The sequence below is a fragment of the Homalodisca vitripennis genome, chromosome 7, assembly GCF_021130785.1.
Source record: "Homalodisca vitripennis isolate AUS2020 chromosome 7, UT_GWSS_2.1, whole genome shotgun sequence".
In the NCBI taxonomy this organism is placed as follows: Eukaryota; Metazoa; Arthropoda; class Insecta; order Hemiptera; family Cicadellidae; genus Homalodisca; species Homalodisca vitripennis.
The window spans coordinates 133929488-133945056 of NC_060213.1; the positions used below are offsets into that span (position 1 = coordinate 133929488).

Sequence of the window (15569 nt, forward strand, 5' to 3'; positions counted from 1 at the left end):
AATGGATGTTTAGGAGCGGCAGATCACCAAATCTCTCTTGGATTGGAAGATGCTGGAACAGAGCTTGTCTATCCTTCTTCCAAGGTAACATGACCATTATCCCTCCTCATGAGATGTTGAGTCAGAATCAGAATCAGAATCAGAATCAGAATCAGAATCAGTCTTTATTGTTACGTCAACGTTTATACATAGCATTGCTATAGAAACAGGTAACATTGTCATAAATGTCATGTATCTGAGTCCCTGTTGAGGTAACAGTCCTTGCCCCAACCTTGCCCATACTGAATATACTGTCACACCAGAAGCAGGGTGAAAGTCCTTTTAGGACTGCAATGAGGAGTTTTCTTATCTTCTTGTCCTAAATGAAAAAAAAAACAAACCTAAGAAATGAACACTAATTCAGTGCAATGACACAGCATCAAATCGTCATCTTTCAAGTAGGTACAGTATAAGGTTTTAAGGCTCACTACTCAATTCATGTATTGTCAAAAAATATAAAATGCACGGACAATCGTTAAAATACAAGTATATCCCCCCCCACCCCCCCCCCCCCCCACCCCCCCCCCCCCCCACCCCCCCCCCCCCCCACCCCCCCCCCCCCCCACCCCCCCCCCCCCCCACCCCCCCCCCCAATCATTTGTTAATATCGATATAAAAACTGGGTTCTCTTATGTACCCTACCCACAGTTTAACAGCAGTGTGAAATTGCCCATAGTCTCCATCCATACAAAAGAACTAATCCTGTGATACAAGATACAAGATCGTTTATTTTCCATTTAAGTAATACAGTGATTACAATAGGCATTGTCAGTTACATTTTGTTATTATCTACAAACAAGATTGTTTCAATATCATAAATAAACATATAGATACACACAAAAATAAATAGCACATATAACACAGACATTATAAAATATTACATAAAATAAATTAACAGTTTATTATCAAGTTTGTAAAATTGATCCTACTTCTAAAGCGTTCGTGTCACATGTCCATGTAAGTTTACTCCTCAATATTAAAAAATGGATTTTCTGCCAACCAACCCTTGAGTAATAATTTAAATTTATTTAGTTCAAGGTACCAACATTCCTTTGGCAGTTTATTAAAAAGTGCAAATGTTCATGCAATAATGGCTGACCTGGGCTTTCTTGAGCCTTACAAAAGGTAATTCTAGCTTATACTTAGATCTCGTACTATAATTGTGTATGTCCCTGTCTTAGCTGGTAATTATGAATATTTTCCCTAACATTGACTAGAGCGGAGAAAATATACATGTTTATAACAGTCATTATTTTATATTCTTTAAAAATAGGACGACAGTGTTCTCTACTACCAGTATTTTTGATAACCCTTAGTGCCATTTTTTGCCATATCAAAACTCTCTGAACCCCACAGCTGTTCCCCCATAGATTTATACCATATTGATAATATAGAATGAAAAAAAGGCATAATATGACATAATTAACATTTTTTTACTAACACAGACTTAATTTACGTAACAAAATATATAACTCTAGATAACTTAACACATAATTGACTAGTATGATTATCCCAGCTTAGTTTGCTATCCAGGTGATTTCCTAAAAGTTTAACAGAACTCTTTGTGCTGTTGTTTGTCCAAAGAGAAAAATATTTCTTCGGTTTTACCAGCATTTACAGTCAACATATTGTTTTTGAACCATTCAAGCGCTATTTGTAAAGATTGATTTTGCAATGTAACTAAGTCATTAAGGTGTTTGCTTGAATTGAATAAAGTTGTGTCGTCCGCGTATAAAACTGATGCACAGGGCATACTATTGGCAAAATCATTAATGGCTATAATAAAACAAAAAAGGACCAAGTACCGATCCTTGTGGTACACCAACTTGCCACATTTTTGTAATCTGAGAAAATCAGAACCCTGAATCACAATTTGACTTTTGTTTGTTAAATATGATGATAACAAGAAAAGTTCTTTACCCCTAACTCCGTAGCTGTGTAATTTTTTAACAAGAAGCTTGTGTGGTATACTATCAAATGCTTTTGACAAGTCAATTAGAGTAGCAGAGCATTGGATCTCTGTTTTCAAAACTTATGAGGACCTTTTCAACAATTGATTGAACTGCTTTTGATGTGTTTTTTCCTGGTAAAAATCCAAACTGTTCTTTCACACAAAAGCGAGCTACTGTCAAAAAAATTATACAGCTGATCTTTGACACAATACTCAAATATTTTACTCACTATAGGGACTAATGATATTGGCCTGTAGCTAGAGGGACTGTTTTCTATCACCTTTCTTGAATATTGGTGTAATCCTCACTACCTTAAGTTTTGCTAGGAAAAATCCCTTGATCCAAAATCATATTAAATATATATATACTAAAGGTTCAGCTATTGTGTCTATTATTTCTTTAAATATCTTATTAGAAAACCCATAGAAATCTTCACTTTGTGATGAGCTAAATTTTAGATACACACAACAAGACATCCTTGACAGTAATGGGTTTCCAAGTAAAGTACTTTCTTTCAAAGGATCTACAAGAGATAAAACTGTTTACATTTTGAATAGCTAAATCAAAGTTATCATTTGGATGTAGGTTTATTCATTTGGCTAACACAATTTACAAAATAATTATTAAAAGTATCAGAATCAATTGTAGTCTTTTGATATTCCTTGTTACAGTTTGATTCAGACTTAATAACATTCCAAGCAGCTTTACACTTATTTTTGGATGATAGAATGTAATTTTCAAAAGCAATTTGTTTGGCCCGTCTTATTTCAGCCTTGTATTGCTTTCTGATTGTAATGTATGCAGTTTTGTGAACATTTTCCATCAGTAAAGATCTTTGTGATTTTTATATATATCATAAAATACCATAACAGAATCCCTGTAGGATTTAAGTTGAGGTGTAAACCACTTATTTTTTATTTTATTTTTACTTTTGGACTCATTTACCTTTACAATTTTTTACAGGGCAACATTCGTCATAATTAACACTTAATATGCTCAAAAAATAAGTCAAAGCTTCGTTTTACATTAGCATACCGATACAAGTAATTCCAACTAAAGTTATTTAAATTTTCTTTCAGATAAGATACAGCCTGGGAGTCTAAAGATCTAACCTGTTTTAGTGATTACGTTAGCTCTACTTTTGATATGAATCCTAACCTGGCTCGTGATCTACTCCTGACTTAGTTCTTAAAACCAGTCCTTTAAACATAAATCAGTTTTATTACTTGAAGCCAAATATAACAAATACAATACAGAATATATAGAGTGTACTTAACTGGAATTCCAAAACTACAAATACAGGTTTTAAATGAACAAAGTATTACTTTTATTATAATAATCGCCATTCACAGCGGTTTATATCAGGATTATACTGATTTTATAGCACAAGTTCTGATAAATGCTATAGAGGTCCCGTAATTCAAAACTGTATGAGTAGATTTTTGTAAACTTTTGTATAAGCCTACACATTCCATATATATAGTCTACCATATTATACTACTCCCCTCATTCATAGGACGTGCCTATTTTCAGAGATTTATCGATTTTTTCAAATCAAATACTAAAAAACAAATATATGGATGGCCGCACCTTAAAAACGTATGAACCGATTTTGATAAAACTTTTTATACACATTCAAGACATAGTGTACTATATTACATTACAACCCTCATTCTTAGGTCCCACCTATTTTTGGAGCAATATCGATTTTACTGGTCAAATACTGAAAAAAACAAATCAATGGATGGCTGAACCTTAAAAACTTAAGAGCCAATTTTGATAAAACATTCTGTAGGACATATTCAGGACATATTCTACCAGATCCTCATTCTTAGGTTGCACCTATTTTCGGAGCTACACCAAATGTTAAGGGTAAATATTGAAAAAAAACTTATGGTGGCTGTACCTGAACAGAAAATATTGATGATAGAAATTAAAAAAAAAATATTATTGTGTATTAAATTTGATGAGATAACTGTATTTAGGCAAGATTGTCAAAACTGCAGTAGTAAATAAAATGGCAAAACTTTTACCTACGGTTTAGACACTGTTGGTAATGTTTAGTTAAAATTCATATTTTAGCAACTGGAAGAAATCCAAGGATCAAACCCATGCCTTTAAATACTATTCACTAAATGTTTAAAGATTAAAATCATCCATCAACCTGTATCAGATTGATGTGAATTTTATTTTGGAAAAAATTACTTTTAAACATTATTAATTAATATTTGAATTTCTGGTTTTTTGGAAGAGCCTAAAAAAGTTGATATCCACACTCATAAATTATATTCACAAATTACATTCCAATATTAGTGGCAATAATATGCACTATTTATAATGTTATATAATATAACTCGATTAATAGTACAAAACAACATATATTTGCATTCTGTTACATGAATGAAAATTGCTTACAGGAACATTAATTTAGTTAGTGTTTGTTGTCCTCATACCTTGTTGGTGTGGTTTTGGTACGTCTCAAAGTTGGTGGTAGTGTGGAGGGGGGCTGTCCTGCCCCCGTGTCTACGCTGCCCCAACCATTGCGACATAATGTAGCGGTCATCCTCTACCTTGTAAATGCAGCATAGCTTCCAGAATTGTTACTCGAACACACTGCCCCACATTACAGTTGTATACTCAGTGGCCGATTGGTTGCAGATGATTCCAAAAGGAATCGTCAGGATGTAAGGAGTTGTAAAAATTGTCCCAGGAAACTCTGGACGCTTTTCTTTTAGGAAGCGAGGGTTCAAGAGGATGGATTCTGATGAACCTTGGGAGTTTTTTTCTCCTGAAGGTCTTCTTTCAAACAGAAGAAAGATCCTTAAACTCTCTGGAAGCCTGTCCTGTTGAAGTTCACAAAGATGGATGTGAGAGGACTCTCCTCTGTTGACTTAAGAATTCAAAGAAGGGGCTCTTTTCCGAGACTGTTTGGAACTGTTGAAATTAAAACCGGTACTCTTTGGGATTATACCGACCACACCAGTATGAAGAACACAAAAATATAAATTTATAGAAACAAACATGATAGAACGATAAAACAACTCTTTAATTACAAAATTACAAACTTACAAGCATTTCCAGGTATTGTGATCGGTATTGCTGTCCGCTGTTATCTTATCTTTCTTGAGAATCCCGATTACGGCAGGCCGTGCGGTATCACATGATTATTTAAGTTTTTTGCACGGTACATAATTGCCTTTCCATTACAATTCAATTTATATTTCTGATCAGCCCCTCCAGAATTTGATATTTTACTGATAGGTACTATCTCGAGGGATGTTTTTTCTTTCGTTGACATCAGCGCGGGGCAGCCGAAGTCTGCGCTGATGGCCGGAGGCACTCGCATTTTGGGTGGCAAAGTGTGATCAAGAATAAAAACCAGTTTTGAGTGTTTTTTTTCAATAAAGAGTTTAGTTTTTGTTTGGTAATGTTTGTTTTTGTTGAATTTTTGTGTTTGGATAAATGTAGGAACAAAATTTGATTAAATTTAAAAAAAAACCAAAAGAATTTTTGATTAAAATAGCACCATATTCCATTGAGGAGTTTTTGGGAAAGAAACTATAATTAAAATTTGTGTATACACTTTGTCTATTTATTTACTTATAAGCTATTATTTAAGTTGTAGTTTATGTATACACGTAGTGCCGTAAACTTAAGAAAATTTTGTGATAAGATCCTTTTTCTGTATAAGAATTTATGTTAGAAACTAACTACTTCTTGGAAAATATTTTTTTTCTGTTTGGTGACCTGTTAAATGTTATATTTTTATTTGTTTTTAAATTTTTGCTAATTATTATATTAGTTTGATTTAAGTTATATGTCAGCTGTTGCTCGTATTAATTTAATTATTATATGCAAATTTTTGTTATTATTTAACTATTATTCAATATTATTAATTATTAGTAATTATACTTATTGTAGGTTGACGCTATTCATTGTACAATGTACATTTTATTGAATAAAGGATTTTTGAATTTGAATTAGGGGTAAAACACGGAAGTACAACAAAGCGACGCACCAGCTGAACGGGCGGTGAGACTCTGCAATCATGTTATCTACTAGACTGCTCGACTTTTACCTAGCTGTCTGAGGATGGGGAGGGGTTTGCGATAAGAACAATACCTGTTTTATATTGACGAAATATTGTTCTACGCTAATCTAGTAATCAGTAGCAAAATGTCAAATAACGATTCATGTCTGGGTGTGGTCGGTACAATCCCAAAGTACCTTAAAACCTCCTGTTGCCTTCTCCGCTGGGATGTGTCGTCTTCCAAAAAAAAAGAAAACCCTGGTGGTTAGGACTTTGGTCTACTTTCCTTTTTCTTACTGAAGAAAAAGATCTCTCTAACAAAAGAGAAGACGCCTGTAGCAGAGACTTGGATAACGCTTTCTTGGTTGGAATCTTTCAATCTGGTAGATGAACGCCTCTTTGTGTATCCTGTGAACTTTCGTTCAACCACTCTTTAGGAGTTACCTTTCAATTAGATTGAATCACAATTTGTTTACAGCTCTAATAGCTTTTAAATACACATGCAACAAGCTCAATACTTCAATTAAAAGACACCTAGTTTCCTAGGAAATAATTAACAATACAGAAGTTTTCAATTTATTTGGTTTCCATGAAAACAAACAATTATCATTGTTTCAAGCACATTTTATATTAGATTTATTCCTGATACTGAAAAAATGATGTTAGTAAAAGTCTATGTCTCCCTGAACCGTTGCAAAATTATTTAAATCCAAAAACAGAATAATATTAGACACAATTATGGATTCTAAAAGAACATCATGCTTACGCAGTCTATTTGTGCCTTTTGTGTTAAAATATAATTCTATGTTTTAAGTTTATGTGTAATCAATAAAACACCAGTTTTTTTAATAATTAATGTGAACTATACTTTGAATATCATTTTATCACACTTTTCTTAATTATTCAATATCTTTTATTATTTTTTCTTTAACAAAAATTTTGTGCCGCCTAAAATTTAGCCCACTGTGCCTATTTATTGCCCACATGTATATATATGGCAGAAATGATAAAATACAAATTTGAACGGAAAAAGGGCTCTGTGGTAGTAGTAGTGTGCTCGACCAGTAATTGAGAGATCCGGGTTCGATTCCTGGTGGAGCAAGTACTCTTTTTTAGTTGATTCACTCTTTATTGAAATTATATATACCCATATGAGTGTTTACACATGTATCTATGTTCTAAAGTGATGTACCCTTCTGCCTTCTGAGAGTTGACAAATTTTTTCCTACTAACTTTCTATTCAGTTGGGTTGTGTTGGAGATGTAAGTGAACGGTATTTATTTACAATAGCGTGACCATGGAAAATGGACTTTTTTTCATGGGTTGGGCATTTATAGCCAAGTATTATTATCACAGGTGCATATAAACTGGGGGGAAAGTATATTATTGTATTATATTGCTGCCTTTCGGGCATTATTGCGTTAAGGAGCAGGGGCATCACGTGATCTGGGATTTGACTTTTGCAAGCTCGAGTTAATTTTTTTTCTAAAAGAGCAAGCAGTGTGCAGCGGGCAGGCATCGTTGACAGGATTAACGTACTAGTCAGCATCATTTCAGTAACTTATCACTTACCTTAATGTTCAACTTGATTTTCTTTCGTTTCGGTGCAGGCGTATAGTACTTTCTACACCGAAAATGGAAGTCCCCAAATTCGTTTACAACGAGTTTCGTTGCCACACTTTCTATTACCACAACGCCTAGTCCGGTTATAAGCCCCGTGGTTTACATAAAATTGTAAAACTCCATACTCGTCTTTTTCGAATAGCTTCCACGTAAGATAACGAACATCCAACACAAAGGTGTGCCATTACCACTACTGAACTAGGAGGTTAAGAATAGACACAGAGGAACAAAATAGTTCAAAATGGCGTCCCTTCTTTATTTGAGAGAGCCGCGGAGTAATACCAAACTGTCAAATATGGATAGTGTTGCCAGAGGTACTGTCAAAAACAGAGTTTTCAGAGGATTTAAAAAAATCGTAACTCCTTTGATTTTTCGTTGCCGACGAATTTTTTCTTCACTATTGTTTTCAGGAAAAATTGTAGTTTTCAGGAAAAAAAAAAAAAATGAACATACCTTTCCATGGTCACGTTATTGTAAATTGATACCAAGTGAACTCGAGATCACAGCTTGTAACTACTTGTGTGCTGAAAATGCACAGGGAAATGTTAGATAGGCTTACCGATTGTGAGTTCTGGAATTGTACCTTTAAAAGGGATTCGTATATACGTATACATAATTTAAGAAGTTTAACATTTGAGTTTAGTACACTTGTATTATGATATTGGGCATTGCAATAAATTGCTGTATATCGATATGAATAAAAATTGTTTGCTATTTTAGTCTGTATTACAAAAATTAGTAATTAATATATTATTTGCATATAAGAATGAACAATGTGTACGCCATAAGTAATAATGTAACTCTAAGAAGTAAAAAATGATTTAATAAAAATAAACTTTAAACCATATTTTTAAAACTACAATGTCCGTACCAGAGCTCAAAACAGTTCTTGATGACGCTGTTAAAATGTTAACTACATTGAGACCAGGCATTAAAACTCGATTATTTAAGCATATTTGTGAAGAAATGGTCAGTCTTCATTTGTATTTATTTATTACACATAGGTGAAGTGGCTTTCTCGTAGCAAGGTAATTTGATATGGAGTTGTTCTTTGAAGAGAACACTTCGTCTTTCATGAAAGTTGCATGTTAACAAGTGGTTACAATGTTTAGCTATGTATCTGATATTTTGCAGCAAATCATAAGGCTCTATGTTTTCAGGTTAGTCAGATTTCTATATTCAGGGTGTTACAGAAGACAAGGACGTAGCCAGGAAAAAGTTTTTTTGGGGGGGGTCCAGATAACTGATATATTTTCTCGTAGTAGACAGAGAGTAAGGCCCCATTTTGTTCCTTAAAAAGTTCTTGACCCATTTCTTTGTTGAAAACGATCTTTTAATATTACATTTCAGTAATACTGAATTATTTAAATAATAATAATTGTTTACTAAAAAAGTAATTTAAAAATTGAAAATTTGAGGAGGTCCCGGATCCCTTGGACCCTCTTGCTGGCTATGTCCTTTGGCAGAAGATAAAATGTATGTTAAAAATTGAGTCTTTGAGCTCTTATACTCAGTTGCTTAATTGACTAATGAAAGACTAGTTAAAGAACTAAATACTAAGGTACATCAATGTTATGGTCAAAGTTTGGTACTGTAATTTAATTTATTAATTATGTTTCAGAAACAAATTGAACGTCATAATTTTGGGAAAATACACAACGTAATATGTTCAGAAAAAATACCCTTTTTGATTACCACTGGGATGTGGATAAGTACAAGAACAACTTTGATCCTGAACACTGGGATCTCTGCAGAAGTTTCATGGTGATTCACCGCACCAAGTTCCCTGAACAGAAACTCGCGCACCTCACAGAAGCTTTCTACCAAATTGGTGTTTACGGCAGCAGGTTTGTTGTTACATGTCTTGAATGTCTCTAAAAATGTATTAAAAAATAAGTAAATATTGTGTAACCAGTTTTTATTGTAGCGAAAAATCTATAAAACTGTTTGAAATTATATAGTAAGTGGTGTATATTTCATGTGAAAAGTATTTATTGAAAGAAGTATTAATACATGTATTTTTTACAGCTATGATCCCAAAACAACTCGTATGGTCTCTGCACTGTCTGTCGAAGTGTTGGATGACTTCCTAAATTCACATCCTGGGGCCATGAGGCATCCTTTTAGAAAAACGATTGTCGCTTCAAAAGGTAAGTAAACAAGACCTAAAGAATTTATTTGTTTTGAGCAAAATTCTTGGTAAGATGTGTCAGATTGGTTTTTTAATGTAATTATTTAATATTTACAGTGGCAGATGAAACACTGGACGAGTCATCCAAGAAGGACTCGGACAAGGCCAAATCGGGTTCTATTTGGGACGTAACCGTGGACAAGAGTATCATTGCGAATGTTCTCGTCCAGTCGCAGATGCAGTCACTGTTGAAGGGTTTCATCATCATATACGATGTGACAAGAGAGAGCACCATGAATGACAGCAAGGTCGGCATCTTGGAGGAGTCGTTCCGACGTTCCAAGTTCGGTCCCTGTCACTGGGACAAGGATGAGACCCATAACAACCTCTGTCCTATGTAAGTGCCTGGTGTGATGTGGTTGATCAAGAAATTTTTATTGTCTTTGTATATTGTTTAAACACAAACGGTCTAATTGACAAAGTCAAAGGCTTTATAATTATTTTGTTCACATTTATTAACAGTTACAATTTTATATTGTTTTAACATACAATATAATCACAAGTTAACAATAAAATGAGATTAAAAAAATAACAATGGCCTAATTAAAATATATTATAAACTTTTTTCTACAGATAACACATTTAGAAAAGACGGCAAAGTTATTTTAGATTAAAATACTAATACCAAAATAAAATGTACAATAACAACAAAGACATATTATAGCTATTAAAATGAGACAAACACATAATTAAAATTCAAATGTTAAAAACTTAATGTACTAATATCACAGGCAACAAATCTGTTAATGGAGTAAAAAACAAGTCCTTCAACCATCTATCCATTACTCTTTTGAACTGTTTCAAGAACACATTCCATGCATTCATTCTTAGGCAGTTTATTGAATAATTTAATCTTCATACATTTTCTAATCTTATGAAATCAGTAAAGAAGATGGTTTTTCCTTGTAAAATAATTATGAGTTTGTTTTCTTGTAGGAAGTGTATTTAGAATATTCCTTAACACCGATCAAGCAGCAATAAATATACAGATTTGGAAGAGTTGTTATTTTAAATTCTTTGAAAATTGATAAACATGACCTCCATCAGAAACATTCTTGATTGCTCTTAAAGCCTTTTTTGCCACATGAAAGCATTTTGTGCACTACAACAGTTGCCCCATAGAGTTATTCCATATCTTATGTCGGAATGGAAAAATGCATAATAAACATTGTTTCTCACGGTTAAAATTTGTTAAAACATTTGCTGTAGGAAATATAGTCAGTGGCATTAATCAAGTTATGAATATATTGAGTAAAATTTTTATAAGATCTGTATATTATTACTTGTAAAAATTTGTTATAAAATTCCAAAATTCCACTAGAACTTCAACAGAATCTTCCAGGTGAATTGAAAACAGTGTGGAAGTGGATTTTATACTAATGTGAGTTGTTTATGACCAATGAGCTAGAATAGTACAAAGAGTAATCTTTCATGATAATTAATCTTTCCAGTCGGTTGAGCCTGAAGTGGAAAGGCACTGTGTTGGCGGAGGGCGAGGGATCAGATGACAAGACTCTGCGTACCAGGCTAGCACAAGCCGTTCTCAGCAAACTCTCCACCTTCTCTCATGGCATTGAGGTGAGACACTTAGAGTAGGGATATGTCAATTGTCGGCAATGATTGTAGGCATTACCTCCAAGGTCTTGTCACAATTCAGTTGACAGCACTTGGTTAGACAATGCTCATACTATTTAAACGGAATTCTTGCTTTTCCTCATAAGTCTTGTGGATGAGCATTGTTTAGAAAAGTATTTCTGCTCTGTTTTTTGTGTTTGTCTTTTTTATGTTACCAATTACTGATTTAAGACGTTACAAAATAGGTCGAATCGGATTGAAATATCATAATTCAATGTTATCAAAACTTGAATTATTTAGAAAATTAAATTATTAAACACAAACCAAAAATATGTGCATGGCCAAGTGTGGGAGTCCATAGATACAATTAAGGATACCATTTTGATACCTCTCCCAGCCTTCCCATCTTGGTTCGGTAATGCTCAATCTTATCTGTATACTAAATATCTCAATATCTGTAGACCAAAAAAATATTAGTGCTGTCAGAAAGTTAAGCAGGAGTCAGCTCTAACAACCATCCTGTCATTCCTTACTTTTTCTATTTTTATCTGTAATCTTCCATACAGATTGAGAATTGCAGTGTAAAAGATAATACCGTTGATTGTGACTCATTGATTGATTTTTTTTTAGACAAAATGGAGCTACTATCGAGATGGAAGAAAGCCTGGTCTGTTTGATCACATGAAGCCTAGGAGAAGTGAAATATACAAGTAAGGCCTTGTTTTTATACTTTTGTGTGTATTAATGTGCATGCATTGGGTGAAGTGAATGAAAAAAAGGAAATATTTGCTGTAACTACTAAAAAGTAGTAGCATGTTATTGAGATGAAGTGAATAAACAACTGCTATCACTAGGTAGTTATTACTACAGGCCGTGTGGAACAGATTGTAGTTTTGTGGATCCTGACTTTCCCAAGCGTGCAAGCGTATAAGGCTCAGTTACCCCAGTGAGACACAATACTCGAATCACCTTTTCATGATTTTGTCCAATAAAAGAACCTGAAGGTCCTAATGGTACATGTGGGAAAAAAGCTGGGTGAAGAGTATGCTGTTTGTTCATTTTTTTAATGAGCATCCAGTTAGTAAAACTCATTTAAAAGTTTAAAACTTTGAATTGTAATAACTTATAAAAAAGTTTTGCATTCTAAACGTTTTCAACCAACCACTCCAACGTGATTCTTGGATTAGTGACAGTGCGTACAAAATTTTCAATTTTTGTGTCAAAGTTTCTTCTTGTCCTGTACTACTATCAGGCAGAAACTCAAGCAGTTACAATATTTACATATTCTTCCTCCAACCGTACAAATTGTTTTTCTTTGTCGTACTGAAGCTCACGATACAACTTAAGCTCATCTCATGAAACATGCACGGATATTGCCTTGATACCAACTGAACTGAAACAAAGTCTTACCTACGTCAGGCACCAACAAATTCGAAAGCAGTTACTACAGAAAGAGAGGAGTTGTTGAGTTTTATAAATATACAGTAGAATCTGAGCAAATACTACGGAATCCAGAAAAATGTGAAGACTTGGGTTTGGGTGTTTAACTAATTATTCTGTGTCCTCAATTATGTGCACCTTAATTGCTGGAAAATATCCAATTTGATTTTCGATAGTGTATGTGATTTCAACTTGATGGAACTTAATTCCTTATAAGTTTGATAGGAAGGAGAGCTTGTTTCTTCGTGGCCAGCAATTCATTATGATTTGATCCCATGTGATTCCTTCTTAAAAGATTATGTGAAAAATCTTTTTTTTTACTCAAAATGTTTTTGAGAAGTGAGATCTTTTCTGCAATGTGTTCAACAACTTAAAAAAACAAAATTGCTTCATTGGACAAAAGAACTTAGTGTGGGATGTAATGAAGTTTTAATGTTTATTTAATTTGCTTGTTTATGAAAACTATTTTTATTTATAGTTTTTGCTGTTTCTGAGCTAAAACTTTCGTCTTTGATTGCTAGATTTGATCATCTTCTATAATTGGTGAATTTTATCTGTTACTTTACATCCGATTTTAATAAAGAAAGTACTATAAATAAATATTTGTTGTTTTGTTGTCTTACTTAGGTCTCATCAAGGAAAATAACTATACAAAAATAACAGTGCTGTAAACTTCTCCATGTATATAAAAAAACAATTGACATGTATTTTCTTGTCTATTAAAATTCAAATTTGTAGTTACAATATGAGTAGAATAGTGTGTATATGATATATTATTTTAACATATTTTTGTCAGTTTTAAAAAACATCTTTCAAAAAGATTTTTTTATGAATTTTGTTGTGACTAAAATCACCTCCCTAAGTTCATTGTAACGTTATAAATACATTTTGTTAATTTTCTGTGTGTTATTCGCAAATGAAATAAACTATTTCATTTAATTTCAAAAATACAATATATTTTTATTGAAAAAGTGTAAATTCATTTTGATTTTTTCACATATAGTTCCAAGTATGTAATTAGTCTAATGTTTTTTACCATTTTTTTAAATGGAGGACCGTTAATTTATGATAAATATATTTTTTAAATAAGGTTATACCTTTTTCCAGGAGTATACCAAGGTCACAGTTCAAGGCGATGGAAGAAATAACGAGTTATATCGACACGTTTGCCAACTCCGATTCCTTCACTGAGATAATCTTTGCTATGGACTTCAGCAACAATGAGAAGGCTCAGTTAACAGAGTAAGCTATTGGTTAATTTATGTGTTCAGATTATTTTGTTATAGGTCTAATTTAGTGCAATAAAGAAAAATGAAAAGTTGTATGTGTCAACTGAACAAAATGATTAAAATTAACCATATTCAATTCAATTAATTTTATTCGTCATAAAAAGTTACAATCTTTGAGGCTTTGCTTTTTTAACATGTGACACGTCATAAATATAAAAACCAGGTCATACACACTAAAGTAAGCCCAAAGCTGAGCATACACTTTGATTCAACTAATCAAAATCATTATCATTATCACTAAGCCATCCTGTCTAAAATTAACATTTAAATATAATTGTGGATAAAGATTCAGATTGTATATTTACAATAGTTGAATTGATTCCACCTCAATATTGAAACAGTGTAATTATTTTCAACCTGTCTACTCAATTTTGCAAAACACTTTTCAACCTTTAAGTTTGTTGTGTAACTCATTTAAATATACACAATCCTATGTAATAACGAACTTTTTCTAAAGCAGTGAATGGATGGGGAACTGATATTGCGTTTTATTCTCATGTTGTAAAAGTTATTCATTTGGCCTTAGTAAAATGTTAGGATTTGGTTTAGAGTAAAAAGTTGATTAACTGTTAAAATTTTGTGGTTTATCGATTTATGTAGTATATCGATTTTCGTGTTAGTATCCCACTTTTATCTGTGCCAGTGTGATGTGTGATTGTGTTTTCTCGTACTCGTGACTTGTGCTCGGGACTTGCATTCTCTGCAGTGACAACACCTGGACTAGACTCCAAGCAGCTTTTGTTTATGTTTGAAACCCTTTTCTTTCCCTTCATTCTTCTTTCTGTTCTCTAGTTTTGTATGTACTAATACCTCACCCACCTGACAAAGAGAATTGACTCCAATCCTCGTAACTTTGTGTTATACCTTATGTAACCATAACGATGGCACATGTCCGAAATCCTGTTAAACCTAACATCGTCAATAATGAACTTTTAAAGACATAATGAGGTAGTTAGTCAGCATATCCACACAATGTCAAAAATGCATAAAAGGGTAAAATAATAACTAGCAATACATAAATAATGATATATCAATGGTTTCAGGTATATAACCAAGTCATGGGGCACTAGACTCACTTACCGCACTGTGAACAAAGAAGGGGTGAAGAGCAAGTGTGAGACTCATCTCTGTATATACCACAACCGGACGGGTGAGGAGCTCAAACGGTGGCCTGGACAAGTTTGGCGGTGAAAATGAACGGTACAAGGCTCGTACCACCAGGAGAACAGTGAGTAGTGCATACTTAGCCCAGTGACATGTGGTTGTGAGTTAACCTAAGCTTGTGGAAGTTTAACCCTTTGAGGACTAATGGCCAATCGCTTGAGCTTAGCGAATTCTTGTGAGGACTGCCAGGCCAATCCATTGGTCTCAATTTCTTTGCAAAAAAGACCGTGGGCGGCCGATCTGTTGGCTGATGTAGTGCCTGAAAT

The 15569-nt window shown here is 33.4% G+C and overlaps 1 protein-coding gene across 1 annotated transcript; it reads left to right on the forward strand.

Moving 5' to 3' along the window:
- Positions 1-1054: 1054 nt before the first annotated feature.
- Positions 1055-15385, forward strand: LOC124366348. Its single transcript, XM_046822837.1, has 8 exons — positions 1055-1164; positions 9266-9491; positions 9673-9794; positions 9893-10172; positions 11287-11413; positions 12041-12120; positions 13958-14092; positions 15183-15385. The coding sequence occupies exons 2-8, from the start codon at positions 9310-9312 to the stop codon at positions 15328-15330; spliced, it is 1074 nt and encodes a 357-aa protein (XP_046678793.1). The 5' UTR covers positions 1055-1164; positions 9266-9309; the 3' UTR covers positions 15331-15385.
- Positions 15386-15569: the final 184 nt, after the last annotated feature.